Source organism: Podarcis bocagei (assembly GCF_964188305.1).
Source record: "Podarcis bocagei genome assembly, chromosome: 2".
In the NCBI taxonomy this organism is placed as follows: Eukaryota; Metazoa; Chordata; class Lepidosauria; order Squamata; family Lacertidae; genus Podarcis; species Podarcis bocagei.
This window is the reverse complement of record NC_138126.1, coordinates 53653116-53669736: the sequence shown is the minus strand read 5'-3', so window position 1 is coordinate 53669736 and position 16621 is coordinate 53653116. Positions and strand designations below refer to the sequence as shown.

Below are 16621 nucleotides of genomic sequence, written 5' to 3'. Positions count from 1 at the left end.
TTGAATAATGTAACACATTAACAAACCACTTTAAAATCCGAGAGAACAAATGGCTTAAAGACTGCAGTTTTAAAACAGAGGTTTTATGCAGAATCTATGTGTGTGTTGTACACACAAATGTGTAAAGTATTTATATGCTTAACCTATTTTAAACTGTAGTTTCTTAATCCCTATTTTGTCATTCTGCCAGAAATGGTTAAAGATTGCTCACAAGCTGGAAGGGAGGAGATGAGAACCTAACCACCAGCTACCACCATCCCTTCCTACCTTTTCAGAATTTGTTCTTTTGATCTCATAGAAAAATGAAACACATTTAATCGTATGTACATCTGAGGATAATTTCTTTAAGCCCGAAACCTGATTTGTGCTGTACTCATTATGGTTAAGCACGCAACTGCTGAGTCATGCCTGATTCATACCAGCACTATGATAAGGGTTCTCAGCCAAATACCTATTGACTTTCAGTAGCAATTTCTCTTGGAGATAAGAAATGCACAGTAATTTTGCATGTGTACATGGAACATAAAATCATTCTTATGAACATTTCAGAAGTCAATGATTAACAGAAAGTACAATTAACTCTGAGAAAATGCTGAGGAACAAAAGATGCTTCCACATTTAGAAAATACATTCTTCTAACCATTTTCATCCTTTTCAGCCCCACCATTTTGAGCTGTATAGTTAAAACTTGTAGATAATTTGTAGTGGTTCAGATGTCACTTTAATTTTGAGAGCATTAGCACTGTCGGTAGTTTTAGCCCTCAGTCTTCATGCTTTGTTACCACTGTTCAATTTGCCCTAAAATATTTTGATAACTGTATTGATAAATATATAGGAAGACCCCCGATTGGAGCCCTGGAGAGCCACAACCACCACCAGTCAGTGACAACAATGGTCTGGCTTAGTAGAAGGCAGCTTCCTATTTTCCTTTCATAATACTCCAACGTCGCTATTCAAATTCCAACTATGTTTCATTAGAGAGGATGGGATCTAAATGGCACTACCCTGCTGACAGATGGCATCCATCATCAGAACAGAAAAGGGGCCATTTTTTGGCAACGTCTCCTCCTTGAAGGTTCCCATAATTCTTTGAAGCAATGGGGGCAGGCATTGCTCAGGGTTCTGCAGTGGGAAGGAGAAATTGCCCCCATCCCCGTTCTGCTGACAGATGCCTCCTTTCAGCAGATTGACACTAACTGGATTCCACCCAATGGGTTGAAAATCATCAAGATTCCCTTCATTCAGTCTTATTTTAGAAAGAACTTGCCTCATTAAAATACTAATTCTTAAGTGAGGCAAACAAATGAGAATTTTCTAGCTTTTCAAAAACACTGGAAATAGGCTATAGACTTCATGGTTGTTTGAGTTTTATATTGCTGCGCATCCGGAATCCAGATGTTTCAGGGTAATACTGTAGATTGGCAACCAGATGTTTAAAGCTACACTCTCCCTGAAAAACCAAAATAGTAACATCTGTAAATATTAAGAACTGCCGCATCATTTAACTATGAAGAAATACATACTTTGTGACCTTTCATACATAAAGATATATCTAGAAAGGATTGAATAAATTATTATTGATAGTCAATTTTGGAAATGCTGAGTTCTTTTTTATGTGTGCAATATTCCTTTTCAGTGGCTTTCTGCTTACACTTTTTCATTCTCTCAGTGTATGTGTGTGTACACACGCACAAACATATATGATATTGCTTACCTCCTCAGGTAAAAAACACAAATTGATAGCTAATCCAGGGTTTATGGTTTATAGTTCTAAAGAGCTGGTAGTGAAATAATGATTTACGGGGCAAAAATCCTTCAAATAATTTTTGTTACAGATTTTCCTATTTTTTGGACAGTCACTATTGATTATATATATATAACTTAATAAGATAGAAGCCAGCTACCATATCCACTGCCAATTCACCCTTTTGTTACCTCAGTCATTTTGGATTAGACTGCAAATCCTCTTTTAAATAAAAAGAAATAACTATGATTTCCTTCCTTCCTTCCTTCCTTCCTTCCTTCCTTCCTTCCTTCCTTCCTTCCTGGTTCTGTTTTATTTCCTCCATCTATGGTGCATGGTATAGTTTTGGTAAAAATCATATTTGTTATCATTTTAGCGAGAAAAAATGCATAACTTTGGGGGAAAAAACCTGAATGTGGTAAAATTGCTTGATCCACATTACTTATAGCAACAAATTTCAAGTAAGCAGCAATGATAAAGATGAATTCATCTAGCCCTTTATTTCCCCATTTCTCTGGATTTTTATAAGTAAATGCTACAGAAATGGCCTCTTTCTTCACAACCAGGTTTACATAGCCAGAGAAATGGGAAATGGTCTTCTTTTGGTCTCAAAAGGTTCAAGCTACCCTGAAAATTATACTTCTCTAATATCCGCTCCCTTCACTCTAAACCTTGATGTAGGGGCAACTAACTGGTGTGGTTACTTGTGGTGATGGCATAGCATTTACTGTGAACCCTGGAAAACCACAGATCATATTAAGCCATATCAGTATAGCCCGTTCAGACAAAGCTGTGCACACTCCCCTGTTTGTGCCCAATGCATAGGTTGATTAAAGAGCCCTAGACAGGCTACGCCCCTCTTCTCCATTTAGCTGGATGGTTCAGTAATTGATTTACTTATTAACTTTTGCTTTGCAGTGTGCACACTATAGGTTTGGGTTATCAAGTTGTCATTTCCTGTGGCTAAGTGAGTTTAACAGGTTATACATTAGCAAAAGAGGCAGCAGTAAGTTATTGGCAATTGGTCTCGAACACAAATATTTCCCACAATTATTCATCAACGTTTGACCATCTTTTCAGCTCACAAGCTTCTAAAATTATAGTTTGCGTGCGTCCCTTAAAATGAAGCACAACACAAAGCCAGAAGTTATGTTGAACAACGCCTGAAGTGCCCTCCCTTAAAAATGTAAGGCGGATTGGGGGCAAAGGAGATATTAGTTTAAGGACTGATGTTTTTGTCAAAAGCTTTATACCAATTTAGAAGTAAATTGCTGGTGACAAAGATAGTGAAATAATCACATGAGAAGTGAAAAATGTGAGCAAAGGAATGTGAACATGTTTTCATTGCTCCACAATGGAAGGAAATAGGCAATGACCATATTTCCTAAAGTGAGTCAACTAAACCTCTGGCAATGTGTAGAACTTTCTATGAAATTTTCTATGAACATTTGATGGAGATTTTTATTTTGTACAAAATGTTTGAGATAGATAGATATAGGTAGATGACAGATAGATAGATAACTGACATGAGAATATTAAAAAAGAAAATGGCAAGTGCTACTTGTTGAAAAAATTAATTGGGAGGCACCAAATTGGGGCACAGAATGTGGTGACTGTGCTAAGAGCAAAGGCAGGTTAAATCCCAGCCTAAAAGCTGTTTGGCAGGTAGGTGGAGGTGCCCATCTTTCAAACAGCTGACCTGTGTGAAGGCAGCCCTGCATCGGGAAATTTTTTATGTCTGGTGTTTTATGGTTTTTTTTATATGTGCTGTAAGCCGCCCAGAGTAGCTGGGGAAACCCAGCTAGATGGGCAGGATATTAATAATAAAATTATTATTATTATTATTATTATTATTTTGAAAGGTCTCCATGAGCGCAGTCAGGCAAGTCAGTGCAAGAAGTGTGCCAACCATGTTGCCAAGTGCGTCATAAATGGTTCCTGCAACCAGCTGCCTTAATAGGACATTGCCAAGCCACACATGCAAGCCTAGTATTGCAATTGTACTGAAAGCCACCGCAAGCCTAAGCTTTGAGAAAGACAGGAAAAACGCCAGAAGGCAACAGTTTGGCAGCAACATCACCTGAGTATATGAACTATGTCACTTCCAGAGAAAGTAACAGGGGGAAGCATCCCCAGGACTCTTCATCTCAGTGCTAGGAGATTTTTTTAACCACCGACCTTCAGAGCAGATTTCAGTAACATTTCTCAGATGGAGGATATCTCCTCGTTCGGCCTCATGCTATTTCCTGTGAAAATCAAAACCTACAAAAATCCCAGCTGAGATGTAATAGAAATCTGAATACTTCGGTGATAATGTGCTTGAAATGCTGTACAAATATGTGGGGTTATGTCTGTTTTTCTGATTAACGCCCCCCCCCTGCTGTTTTGTTCCCCTCTTAGATCGCCCTGGATTAATAAATGTGAAGCCCATTGAAGATATCCAAGACAATTTGCTGCAAGCTTTAGAACTCCAGTTGAAGCTGAATCACCCAGAGTCATCACAGCTGTTTGCAAAATTGCTGCAGAAAATGACAGACCTCAGACAGATTGTAACAGAACATGTGCAGCTGTTGCAAATTATAAAGAAAACGGAGACAGATATGAGCCTTCATCCACTCCTACAAGAGATTTACAAAGACTTGTATTAAGGGATGCAGAATTTCTAATCCATTGACATGATGTACGTTGTTCAAATTGCACTACTTCTTTGAGAGGGAAAAATATTACATACTTAAGAAATTACTGTGAAGAAAAAGCATTTTAAAAAGAGAGGCAGAGCTTTTACTATTATAGATCTATTTTATGCCTATTGTTTATAAAGACACATTTACAATTTACTTTTAATATTAAAATGTGTATATATATATATATATATTATATCATTAAATTGTTGGCAGTATTTTCCAGATTAATTTTTTTATCTGTCTTATTTTATAAACCATAATTGCTTGTTCAATCTGATTAAAAAAATATCATTGAAGTTGGTTAGCTGTGCAGTGCAATTTTCACATTTCATATATATATATATATATATATATATATATATGCTTTCGTAGATTTTCACGGGTACAGGAATGCAGGTTTTCATTAATTACTTGAGGGATATCTTGAGTGATTTCTTGAGTGATATTCTGAGTACCACTTAGGAGGGTCATTAGGTGTGGATTAGTTGCTAAAGCTTTCGTGTCTTGACCTCTTGAGCTTGTGAAGAGTTTTTTCTGAGAAGATGGCTGTACTGCACTTAGTTGTGCTCTGGCTTGGCTTCGTGTATAGGGGCGAGCTGTGGTTTTGTGCCCTGTGCCAGCCAGATCTGTGTAGGGATTGCAGGGGGGTGCAGCATCCGGAGGTGCCACTATGGTTTGGCTACTGGATGGTGTCTGTAATTTATCTGTGGAGAGGGTCTGGACCACTTGACAACTGAGTTACAGAATCTCTCAAATGTGTTAATCGCCAACGGATACCAGCAAAACAGGGTTACGAAGCTAATCCAAAAAGAAACACCCCCCAAAAACCAAGACACAGAAGAAAACAATGGCATGGCCCTCCTTCCTTATATCAAGGGCACTACAGATAAAATCAGCAAAATCCTCCATAAACACAATATCAAAACAGCCTTTTGCACCAACCAAAAAATAGCCAATATCCTCAGAAACCCCAAAGATAAAATCCAATTAGAAAACCAAGGGGTCTATGAAATACCCTGCAAAGTCTGCCCAGCCACGTACATTGGACAAACAAACAGACGAATAAATGCACGTATCGCAGAACACAAGAATGCCGTCAAAAAAGAAGAAAAAACTTCCTCTCTTTACCAACACATGAAAGAAACAGGACACGAAATTAATTTTGCAGATTCCAAATTGCTCTTTAACATGGAACATCACCACAAGAGAATAATCATGGAAGCCATCGAGATAGAGAAACACCCTCACAACATGAACAAGCGTGACGACACGTCCCGCCTGCCAGACATCTGGAAATTAGCCCTCCCCACAAAAACCGACACCAGAACCAGAGGCACACAGAACGCCATCTCCAATCAACCACACCAGACCCAAACCCAGACCCTCTCCACAGATAAATTACAGACACCATCCAGTAGCCAAACCATAGTGGCACCTCCGGATGCTGCACCCCCCTGCAATCCCTACACAGATCTGGCTGGCACAGGGCACAAAACCACAGCTCGCCCCTATACACGAAGCCAAGCCAGAGCACAACTAAGTGCAGTACAGCCATCTTCTCAGAAAAACTCGTCACAAGCTCAAGAGGTCAAGACACGAAAGCTTTAGCAACTAATCCACACCTAATGACCCTCCTAAGTGGTACTCAGAATATCACTCAAGTAATCACTCAAGATATCCCTCAAGTAATTAATGAACAAAAGAAGAAAAGGCACACTAACCTGGAAACTTCCTCTCTGCCCAGAACGTTGGAGGCTATACACCACACCCCCTCAACAGTATTTATAGGAACTCAAACACTGAGATCCTGCTCTGTTCCAGTAACAAGAAGCCGAAAGCACCAGCCTGAAGATGACGAGTGAGACCTCGTCGAAACGTCGCCTAGACACCCCAACTCTTACACGGGAAGACACCCGAAGACACCAAAACCTGCATATATATATATATATATATATATATATATATATATATATATATATATATATATATTTGCTTTCGTAGATTTTCACGGGTACAGGAATGCAGGTTTTGGTGTCTTCGGGTGTCTTCCCATGTAAGAGTTGGGGTGTCTAGGCGACGTTTCGACGAGGTCTCACTCGTCATCTTCAGGCTGGTGCTTTCGGCTTCTTGTTACTGGAACAGAGCAGGATCTCAGTGTTTGAGTTCCTATAAATACTGTTGAGGGGGTGTGGTGTATAGCCTCCAACGTTCTGGGCAGAGAGGAAGTTTCCAGGTTAGTGTGCCTTTTCTTCTTTTGTTCATTAATTACTTGAGGGATATCTTGAGTGATTTCTTGAGTGATATTCTGAGTACCACACTAATCCACACCTAATGACCCTCCTAAGTGGTACTCAGAATATCACTCAAGAAATCACTCAAGATATCCCTCAAGTAATTAATGAACAAAAGAAGAAAAGGCACACTAACCTGGAAACTTCCTCTCTGCCCAGAACGTTGGAGGCTATACACCACACCCCCTCAACAGTATTTATAGGAACTCAAACACTGAGATCCTGCTCTGTTCCAGTAACAAGAAGCCGAAAGCACCAGCCTGAAGATGACGAGTGAGACCTCGTCGAAACGTCGCCTAGACACCCCAACTCTTACACGGGAAGATACCCGAAGACACCAAAACCTGCATATATATATATATATATATAAAATTTTGCTAGGGAAAGCTCTCTGCATATTTTATGAAGTGATATGCAAACAACAGTTATGGGTTACAGCATTGTTCCAGAAGCCTCAAATTTGATTTCTCAGGCCTGGTTTCTTTTTTTTTATCAGTTTTTAAATTCACTGAAAGGAGGTTCAAGGGACCCAGATACAGTTTTGTCAAACATGCCTTTGACATTAGCAGGTTTTAAAGGAGGCCCAAAGCCAATCTTGTTTCACTGCAATTATACTAGGCATTAATATATCTGCATATAATAATACATGAAGATCAAGGAACTGAGGACTCACAGTACATCCCTGGGTGTTACATCCCTTTATCCTCAGATGAATGTTGTTGATTATTGTATGCAGATTCCAGCCATTGACTTGCAAGGCAATCAGCCCACTCCTGAACTCTACAGAAGTTTGCACAGGACCAGCAGACCGCATTATTATATTTGCTCCCCAAATTGCTCCTGAGCTTCCAAAACACTGTGTGGGATGGTAGCATCTGCATACAAAGTCCTTTTGATCTTGGCAAAACTGGCAGTGAGATTACTTCATGTGCTTGCCCTCAAGTGAACTGATTTTTACAAGAGCAGATTATATACATTCCCGGCTACACAATTCAGGCCAGGCGCACACAGTATTTACCGAGCAGCAAGTTGGGACAGGAGAATGCTCAATACTTTCTGACTGTTAAAGCAGAGGGGTAGTTCTGCAGTGGAAATAGGTTGTGACATTTCCAACTCCAAATGCTCTTTATTCTGCTTTGTAAGAGAGAACAGGCAACTAGGAGTTTAGAGAGCCGAACTAACCCTGAAATATTGGAAGTAACAGTGTTCCCTCTCTTCCCGTTCACCTGCCCTTCTCCCGATTAGAAATGATTTGGTTTGGAAGATTTCCCTACCAGCCTTGCATTTTGCAGGACTGCAGGCTGTACCCCCTCTGTGTCCCAGTAGATCCCATGTACAATGCAGGGAGGTAGATGGAAGTGGGGGGGGGGGAGGAAGGAGATCCAGGTTCCTGAAGAAAGGATTTTCTGTGGGGGGAGCAACATGTTTTGGAATAATCCTTCAGGGGTATGTTTTGTATAGCTGTTTCCATCAAACGCATGAGCCACTATAGCAACTCCTATAGCTGAACACTATGGCTCCAAACTAAAAATGATGTTGATTGATCATGTAGCATGCCCTTAAATACAAGCTTTTCCCAGTAGCATACGGGGGTTGGTCTGGACTGGGACACACACCACTGCAATCCCAATCCAGATTGAGGAAGATGTACACTGGAAATTTGCTACAATGTGCAGCCCATGTCAGGAAACTGATCTAGCTATATATGTGAACGAACCAGAATGCCTCACCATATCCCTGTGATATTGATTTAACCAAGATGCAATGCTTGAAATCTTAAGAAATGTTTTTGGCTCCTGTCTCTTGGACATCTGCAAACATGGGGATGAGCCTGTTTGCACTAGCAATGAGTTGGGTTTGGCAGCATGATTCTTGTGGTTACGAATTATGCATGGCAAAAAGTGGTGGAATTGTCTATTATTATTTTTATTATTTATTGAATTTATATACTGCCCTATACCTGGAGGTCTCAGGGCGGTTCACACAACTTGCCTAGTATTCCATGGTCATCAACATCATCATCAGATCGCACTGATATTTATCTATTTCTTGTCTCTGCTTGTTATGAATGATGAAAAGAGTCGGAGGTAGTGCTGTGCTAAAATCTGTCTTCCAATTTTTGAAGAGTTTTCTTCCCTTGCAAAAGAGGCTTCTTTTTTTCTGCTGCATTCACAGGACACCTTACAATTGTTGTACAATTTCAGTGAGTGCTGAGTTTTGAGCTCACCTTATTGTGACAAGGTTACTGAGGGTGGTGTGTCTGCTTTCCTTTCCAGTAAAGTTTCCGAGTTTTCTTTCCTGGTTGCCTGTGCTTCCTGGTCTTCAAAGAGGCCCCGTGAGTTTTTACTGAAGCACAGACAGTCAGGAAGGCTGCAGAATGCAGACCACTGATGAGATGATTTGTAGAATGAAAGGAAGGACACTTCTTCTCATAAACACCCCTTGGCTGCCTCAAAATAAGGTGAGTACAGTGGTGCCTCGCAAGACGAAAAGAATCCGTTCTGTGATTCTCTTCGTCTAGCGGTTTTTTCGTCTTGCAAAGCAAGCCCATTGACGGATTAGCGCTATTAGCGCTATTAACTGCTTTTAGCGGCTTATCTGCTGATCGGATCAGCTTATAAGCAGCTTAGTGGCTTAGAAAAGGGGGGGAAGGAAGAAAAACCAGCAGGAACTCGCAAGACATTGTCGTCTTGCGAAGCAAGCCCATAGGAGATTCGTTTTGCGAAGCACCTCCAAAACGGAAAACTCTTTCGTCTAGCGAGTTTTCCGTCTTGCGAGGCATTCGTCTTGCGGGGCACCACTGTACAACAAATACCCTGCACACGACTCCTGAGATTCTTCTCACCAAAAAAAGGATTTTCTCCCTCTGATAATTTTTGAGTGCAATTACCTTTCTCATTAATTGATGAACAATCCTGGGAGGGGAGATGCAGGAGAAATTTCAACATAACACAAGTGAGAGGATCAGTGAAGGGTGACCCTCCAATGTGAAAGCATAATACCATTATTAGGTTTGCTGGGGAATATCCTTATCTCAACAGGTGGCCACAATTTGAGGATGATACAGGCTTTGTATAAATTAGAAAAGTTCTAATACATATATGCAAAGTATATGGTGGGAAAGGGTATGTTGGATCTGAGACAGCTTCATGCGTTAAAAACGCACCAATTTGCCATATTAAGGGTGCAATGCAAACCGGGTCTTGTGGTGGTGGAATCAAGAGCTGTTTAACCACCCATATCATGACCTGCTGGGAAGCAGGGTCCAAGGGTTACCTTTGTGGTTTTCTGTCCGTTTTGCAGGGAGGTTAGATTTTTTTAAAAAGAAGACGTTTTTCCCCTCCCCACTGGGAACTGCACATTTCAGAACACCTAGGTGGCTTTCAGTCCTTTGGGTCCAAGCCATTTTGGGGTTCATCTTTGACATGCCCTTGAACTACCTCAACATGTCAGCAAATCTGTGGACTAATGACTACAAAACAATACAAGGTTTTAAGAGATCTATCAATGTTTGAATGGGAAAAACAGAAGAGTTTGACAGTAGACCATTGCTGCGTACTTCATTGGACCCAATAACCACAGCAGGGAACTGAAAGCATTTTTCTGAAGCTCTTAATGTTTTCCATGTGAATTATTATCATAATTTTGGTTTGAGTATAAATATATGAGAAATCTTGCTCATGTCAATTTATAAGCGGGTTGTGTTATTTTCATAACCTCTCGGGCTTTGGTGAGAATGTTCCAAGTCGTAAATCACAGGCTGCTTTTTGATCATGAGCACAACTAAAAACATTTTATAACTTGCAATTAATTGGTGTACATGAGTGTGTGTTTAAAAAGAACCTTAGCATGTGCCCACCATGTTGTAGTAGTAAACCCAGAACATACATTGAGGGAAAGTACACTTTTTATTTTCCACTAAAATTATTTCACATGGTGTTATTTATTGCCTTATTTTTTTCTGGAGTACAGTGGTACCTCAGGTTACATACGCTTCAGGTTACAGACTCCGCTAACCCAGAAATAGTGCTTCAGGTTAAGAACTTTGCTTCAGGATGAGAACAGAAATCGTGCTCTGGCGGTGTGGCAGCAGCAGGAGGCCCCATTAGCTAAAGTGGTGCTTCAGATTAAGAACGAATTAAGTAGTTAACCTGAGGTACCACTGTAATTGATATTTCACATGAATGACATTATGGGGTTATGCCCCTTCCCTCAGCCTGTTGTGGAAGGAAGGCTTGGCAATCTATCTGTGCATGACAGTCACACTTTATGACAAATCTGCCATAAACCAAGTTAGCACAATGTATTTATTTTACTCCCTAGGTGTCCCCCCCCACACACACACACAAAGGGTGTGAATATTATCAACTACAAAAGCCTCTAACTTTGGTTTTGCCTCTAATTTTCTGAGCTGGGTGGTATGAAGCATAGCACACCATACTAAGGCCCATATCAGAAGTAGGCCCATAGGCTCTCTTCAGAGAGATACACTTAAATGTCGCCTGTTCCCCATGTTGGCAATCCATGTTTAAAAGAACCATCTAGTCTGCTAAAAAGGATGGTGACTGACAGCATGTCTCAAAACATCTAAACCAAAGATGTATTTTATCTTGGAGATTCCAGAATTTTTGAACTTATCCCATGCTTTTGAGTTGGCGTAGGAACTTATACTTAGCCCATCCGCTCTCCATGGTTTCAGGCAAGGGAAACCCAAAGCTTTCCCCTAGAGATGTTGGCGATTGAACCAGGGTTCTTGTGCAAGCAAATCATTTGCTCTGCCGTGGAGTTACAGCCCTTTCCCTAATGTTCGAGTCAGTTCATCACTGTGAGTTTTGTCTAAACCACCGTTCAGTTCACATTAGCACTGATTCTGACAGGCAGCAGCTGATAGGGAAGGAGAATAAATTCAATTCAGTTCACATTTACAGTAAAGGCAAACCTATGAGGTAAGTAATGTGTAAAAAAAAAATGCATATACCAGGGTAAAGCGTGCATGAGAAGGGTGAAAATGTCATACAAAAATGCATTGTGTTAAGCAAAATTGCATGGCAACATTTATATACTGGGAAATGCACAATAAACTGCTGGTGCATTTTCATGACTTTTTTAAAAAAAATGCAAGCTGATGTGGAAATGTGAAGAACTGAATTAAAGACTGCAAAAATGAGCAACTAAGAGCAACAGAGATGGAATGATTTTCCTATCCCTATTAGCAAGTTCACTTCACTAGTGATATAAACAGAATTTAACTGAAATGTATTTGTTTGACGTAAGTCATAACATTGGAACAAGACAAGATGTTAAAAGGATCAGATTAAATTGAGCAAAGTCATAATAGCACAACCCAGAGTTAACAGTGACCTCATTAACATGGAAATCTATCACATTTTGTTTTGGCTTCATCGAGGGTCATGCACATCTGTCTCTTTTTGCTGTTCTGTATAACCTCTTGCTTGTTATTACATATCAATTATCTGTAAATTAGACCAAAACGACCATTCAGCGTGGAATTTGCTCTTCACACTCTGACTTGCAGGACAGCAAAATATATAATATATATGTCCTTGATTTCCCTGGTTCTATATAAAAACAGTGATCACAGAGAGTACTTCTGATAGGGAGCTGAACAACAAGAAAGCTTTTCTGAAAACGAAATGCCTTGCAAGACAGAGCCAAATACATGTGGTGCATATGTTGTCCTAAGATGCATGAAATCAACATGTGGCAATGGATTCAGACCACGCACATGGAAATTTTATAGCTTTACATTACACTGTGCAAATGCTAGGTGTTCCAAAACACTGTTGCAAAATCATGGCTGCTTTCCATGTTAATAACTACTTAGGTGAGCATTTGTAAATAGCTGCTTGTCTGGGTCCTACATTTTTCAGCAGAACTTGTCTTACATGTGAACAGAAAATCATGGAGCCGATTCTTCGTGAGCAGGACTTCTCTATGCCTGCAGGATAGGATGCCTCTCATTTTGTAAGTGGCTTTCTGGACGTACGACAGGTGTGGCGCAATGGGATAGGATTATATGGCTGAAATATGGATTGGAGAGTGCCGCAGCTACCATAGCAGAGACACCATTGTCATCGCCCCTGGAGGGAAATCGTCTGTAGCCTTTCCCCCTCAACTGGAAGAGCCGCCAGCATGTTGGGTATAAGCCCTGGGGTATTGTGCAGCTCCCTGGCATAACAGTTTGTGCTTTAAGACGTTTGGCACCTACCCTGCACACAATTAACAACAGATGTTTAAAGGGGTGAACAACACAAAGGAGGGGGAATGAGGTAGCAAAGGGACATTGGAAGAAGAAAAAAGATAAATAACATAGGAACAGAGAAAACTGCCATACACTGAGTCAGACCAATGGTCCATCTCCTGCAGTACTGACTACACTGATTTCAGGCAGGGATCCCTCCTGGTCCTACCCTAAGATTCTGGAGAGAGAACCTGGGGCCTTCTGCATGCAAAGCAGATGATCAGTCATTTCGTTAAGGCCCCTCTCATTACTCCTTAAAGTAAGAGCACTCTGAAACGTCACCAGTTGCATTTGATTTTTAAGGGCAGTAGGAATGAAATGGTAGCTGTCTGGAGCTTTAATAATAATAATAATAATAATAATAATAATAATAATAATAATAATAATAAATATTTATTTATACCACGCCCATCTGGCTGGGTTTCCCCAGCCACTCTGGGCGGCTCCCAACAGAATATTAAAAACACAATAAAAGCATCAAACATTAAAAACTTCCCTAAACACTTGATCAATGATAAGTTGCTTCTTCGGAATAACCGCCCCACAGTTTTCAGATGTCTTCTAAAAGTCAGATAGTTGTTTATTTCCTTGACATCTGATGGTAGGACATTCCACAGGTCAGGCACCACTACTGAGAAGGCCGTCTGCCTTGTTCCCTGTAACCTCAGTTCTCACTGGTCCTCAGTGTTCGGGTTGAATGATGGGGGTGGAGATTCTCCTTCAGGTATACTGGGCTGGGGCCATTTGGGGCTTTAAAGGTCAGCACCAACACTTTGAATTGTGCTCGGAAATGTACTGGGAGCCAATGTAGGTCTTTCAAGACTGGTGTTATATGGTCTCAGCGTCCACTGCCAGTCACCAGTCTAGCTGCCATGATGATTGCTATAGCGTGGCCATCCTGGCTGTCCAAGGCCAGTGCCATAGTTGCCATTCCCCTCTGCAACCCAGCCCTAGCAGAAGTTTGATTCTAGGAAGGAGTATTATCAAAGCAGATGAATATAAATATACCGTAAGTAATTATAACATAAAGCACTGGGAATTCCCTGGCACAAGAGCCAGCTTTTGCAAGAGGAGACAGAGAACATCCAGTCCCGATAGTAACAAGTCAATGCATATTCATATGTCAACATAGATTAGATGCAACTTCTGAAGTGAAGTCACAGTGGGAAGAGTTTAAAAGAAAAGCCTTGCTGAAGAGGGAGCACAGGGAATGTGCAGGGAGGGCACCCAAGCACCATTCAGAGAGTGCAGGGAGACCTCGTGCGATTCATCGTCATGAGTGTAAAGTATCTATTCATTCCCAATTCAACATCTAGGACGGGGTCCCTTAAAGAGAAACAGCTTTGACCCAGGAGGCCAGCTCTTGGAGAACTGTCCCAAAGATGTGGCCTGGCTGGAGAAGTTAGCTTCTACTCTATGTATGCTCCCAAAAAAGAAAAGAAAAAGGAGGCCAGAACAAAGCTTCATTTGCCATTAACTCAGCTCATACCTAAACAACAGACCTGTGAGAAGACAATTTGCCTGTTACAAGGCATGAGAACATAACTGTAACAAATGTGCTTTTGCTTAAAATGTGCACATGCTAATTTATAAGAATAGATCCACATTTAGAAATAGTTACCATAATTTGAATGGAACTATAATATAATAGAAATAGAGTTCTTCTCGCTGTGGTGGGGAAGTCTGAAAGCCTGCTCAGTCTGTTGTCCAGCTTCAAGGCCCCCTCGCACTCTCCCTCCTTGTGACTCATTAATCCGACAGAGCACTTGGAAGAGATGGACAGCCTTTCAAATAGAAGAATGTCCTCTGTAGAGCAGGCCAAGTGTCCCCCTCCCCAACTAATAAGGAAAGTTAAGAGAAGCAGGAAGGTTCGGTGAGGAAATCATGAAGCTACAGGCAAAATGGTGGGAGGCCTTTGGTTTAAAACAATAGAAAATTGAACTAAAAAGGACTCTTGTCATAAGACCAAAGGGGGTGCCTGAAGTAATTCATTTCAGTATGAAATTATATAAAGGAAGTCTATTCCTCTGAGGAACTTCCAAGCAATTATTATTTTAATTAAAAAGTTTGGATAATGATTTGTGTAATTTACATTGGGTAGGGTTTGTGTGGGGTTGTGGAGAGGGCAGGATCAGTGACATGGACACTTATTCATTGCTTGAGGGTTTTAAAGAATGGTTACCAGATTTTTTTTCAATGAATCCGGGGACACTTTTCTTTTTCTTGAAGCTGGGTAGCAACAGGGAGTGAGTAGTGGGGATAGTGAGGCAAAAGACCCTGGGCCCAAGCACACATGCATATTGTATAAAGGTGCAAAGCCCTTCTTTCACACCCTGTGAAACATAAATGCGCAGAGGTTTTTTAAAAAACTGGGCAACAGCGCACCGCGCGTCCGTGACTCCCGAGCCTTCCCCGATCTCCTTCCGCCTTCCCACTTTGTTTTGACAGATCAGGGGAGGCTCGGGAGTCACGGGCAGGCGGCCGTTGCCCAGAAGGGGCCAGCATGGTAGTGAAGTTGCCTCTGGCTGGCTTCAGGAGCTGCTCGATACTTGTTGCCGTGGCGCAGGAAAAATGGTGGGCGCCACGGCAGTGAGCAGCTCCTGAAGCCAGCCAGAGCCAACTGCACTACCAGGCTGGCTCTGGGCTGCTGAGGCTGCCGCTGCCATGTTTCCTGGGGATAGATTTGCAAATCTGGGGACATTCCAGGGACGGAATTTGTCTGGGGACAGATTTGCAAATCTGGGGACTGTCCCCAGGAACTGGGGATGCCTGGTAACCCTATTTTAAAGGCAAAAATAACACAAGTTAAGATGTGTAATAAAGGTATAGTCTGAAATGAAAGCCAGGTTAAAATTAGTGTTTTACCTCATTCTCTTACATAGTGCTTAATCAGCAACAATGGTAGGATCAGGCATGGGGTCTGTTCTGCTGGCACAATGTCACACCTGTGACAAAGGATTGCAGAGTGCTGTCTAACCCAGACCTGGTTCCCCGCTTAGTTTTCTTGCTGGATACCCCTTTTCTGGAAGTCCTGTAGTATGCAGTCATCATGGCTAGTCGTCATTGATAGCCATACCCTTTGTGGATTTGTCTAAACCTCTTTTACAGTCATCTACGTTGGTGGCCATCACTACATCTTGTAGGAGTGTATAAATAAATCCTTTCTTTTGCTTCCAACATCCAGCTAGTCCCCATTGTGCAAGCAGAATTCCTTGCTCTGACAGGACATGGTAACTGAAGACTGAATGTTGAGGGCCTTTTAGCCTTGTTGGTCCAAGACAACATAAGGAGTCTTAAATCATTCACGCCATAAATTTAAAACACCATTATGCTACTTTAACAGTCAGGGCTACTCTCAAAGAATTGTGAGGACTGTAGTTTGTTAAAGGCGCTGGGAATTATAGCTCTATGAGGCGTCGCTCAGCATTCTACTGTTCCCAGAATTCCTTGGGGGAAGTTGTGGCTGTTGTGGCTAGCAAAAAGATGCTTTAAATGTATGGTGTAGATTATATTAGTTTAAATTGTCAATGTCAACATTTAAGAAAGACATGTGGAACGTTTCCAACCCAGTTATATATAATGAGAGAGCGGGAGCTGTAAGGATAAAGAGCACAGTCTTTGGCTGCATACACACTATACT

The 16621-nt window shown here is 41.3% G+C and overlaps 1 protein-coding gene and 1 long non-coding RNA gene across 5 annotated transcripts in view; one reads left to right on the top strand and one right to left on the bottom strand.

The window, feature by feature from the left end:
• PPARG (peroxisome proliferator activated receptor gamma) overlaps positions 1-4724 on the top strand; it is a 65624-nt gene extending 60900 nt beyond the window's left edge. For all 4 annotated transcript variants that reach the window (XM_081176850.1, XM_081176853.1, XM_081176852.1 and 1 more), the window contains one exon: positions 4145-4724. In XM_081176850.1, coding sequence (XP_081032976.1) covers positions 4145-4392 — 248 coding nt within the window. In that variant the 3' untranslated portion in view covers positions 4393-4724. The remainder of the gene's footprint in view (positions 1-4144) is intronic.
• LOC308577261 overlaps positions 1-16621 on the bottom strand; it is an 85098-nt gene that overhangs the window by 52925 nt on the left and 15552 nt on the right. The window lies entirely within an intron of this gene.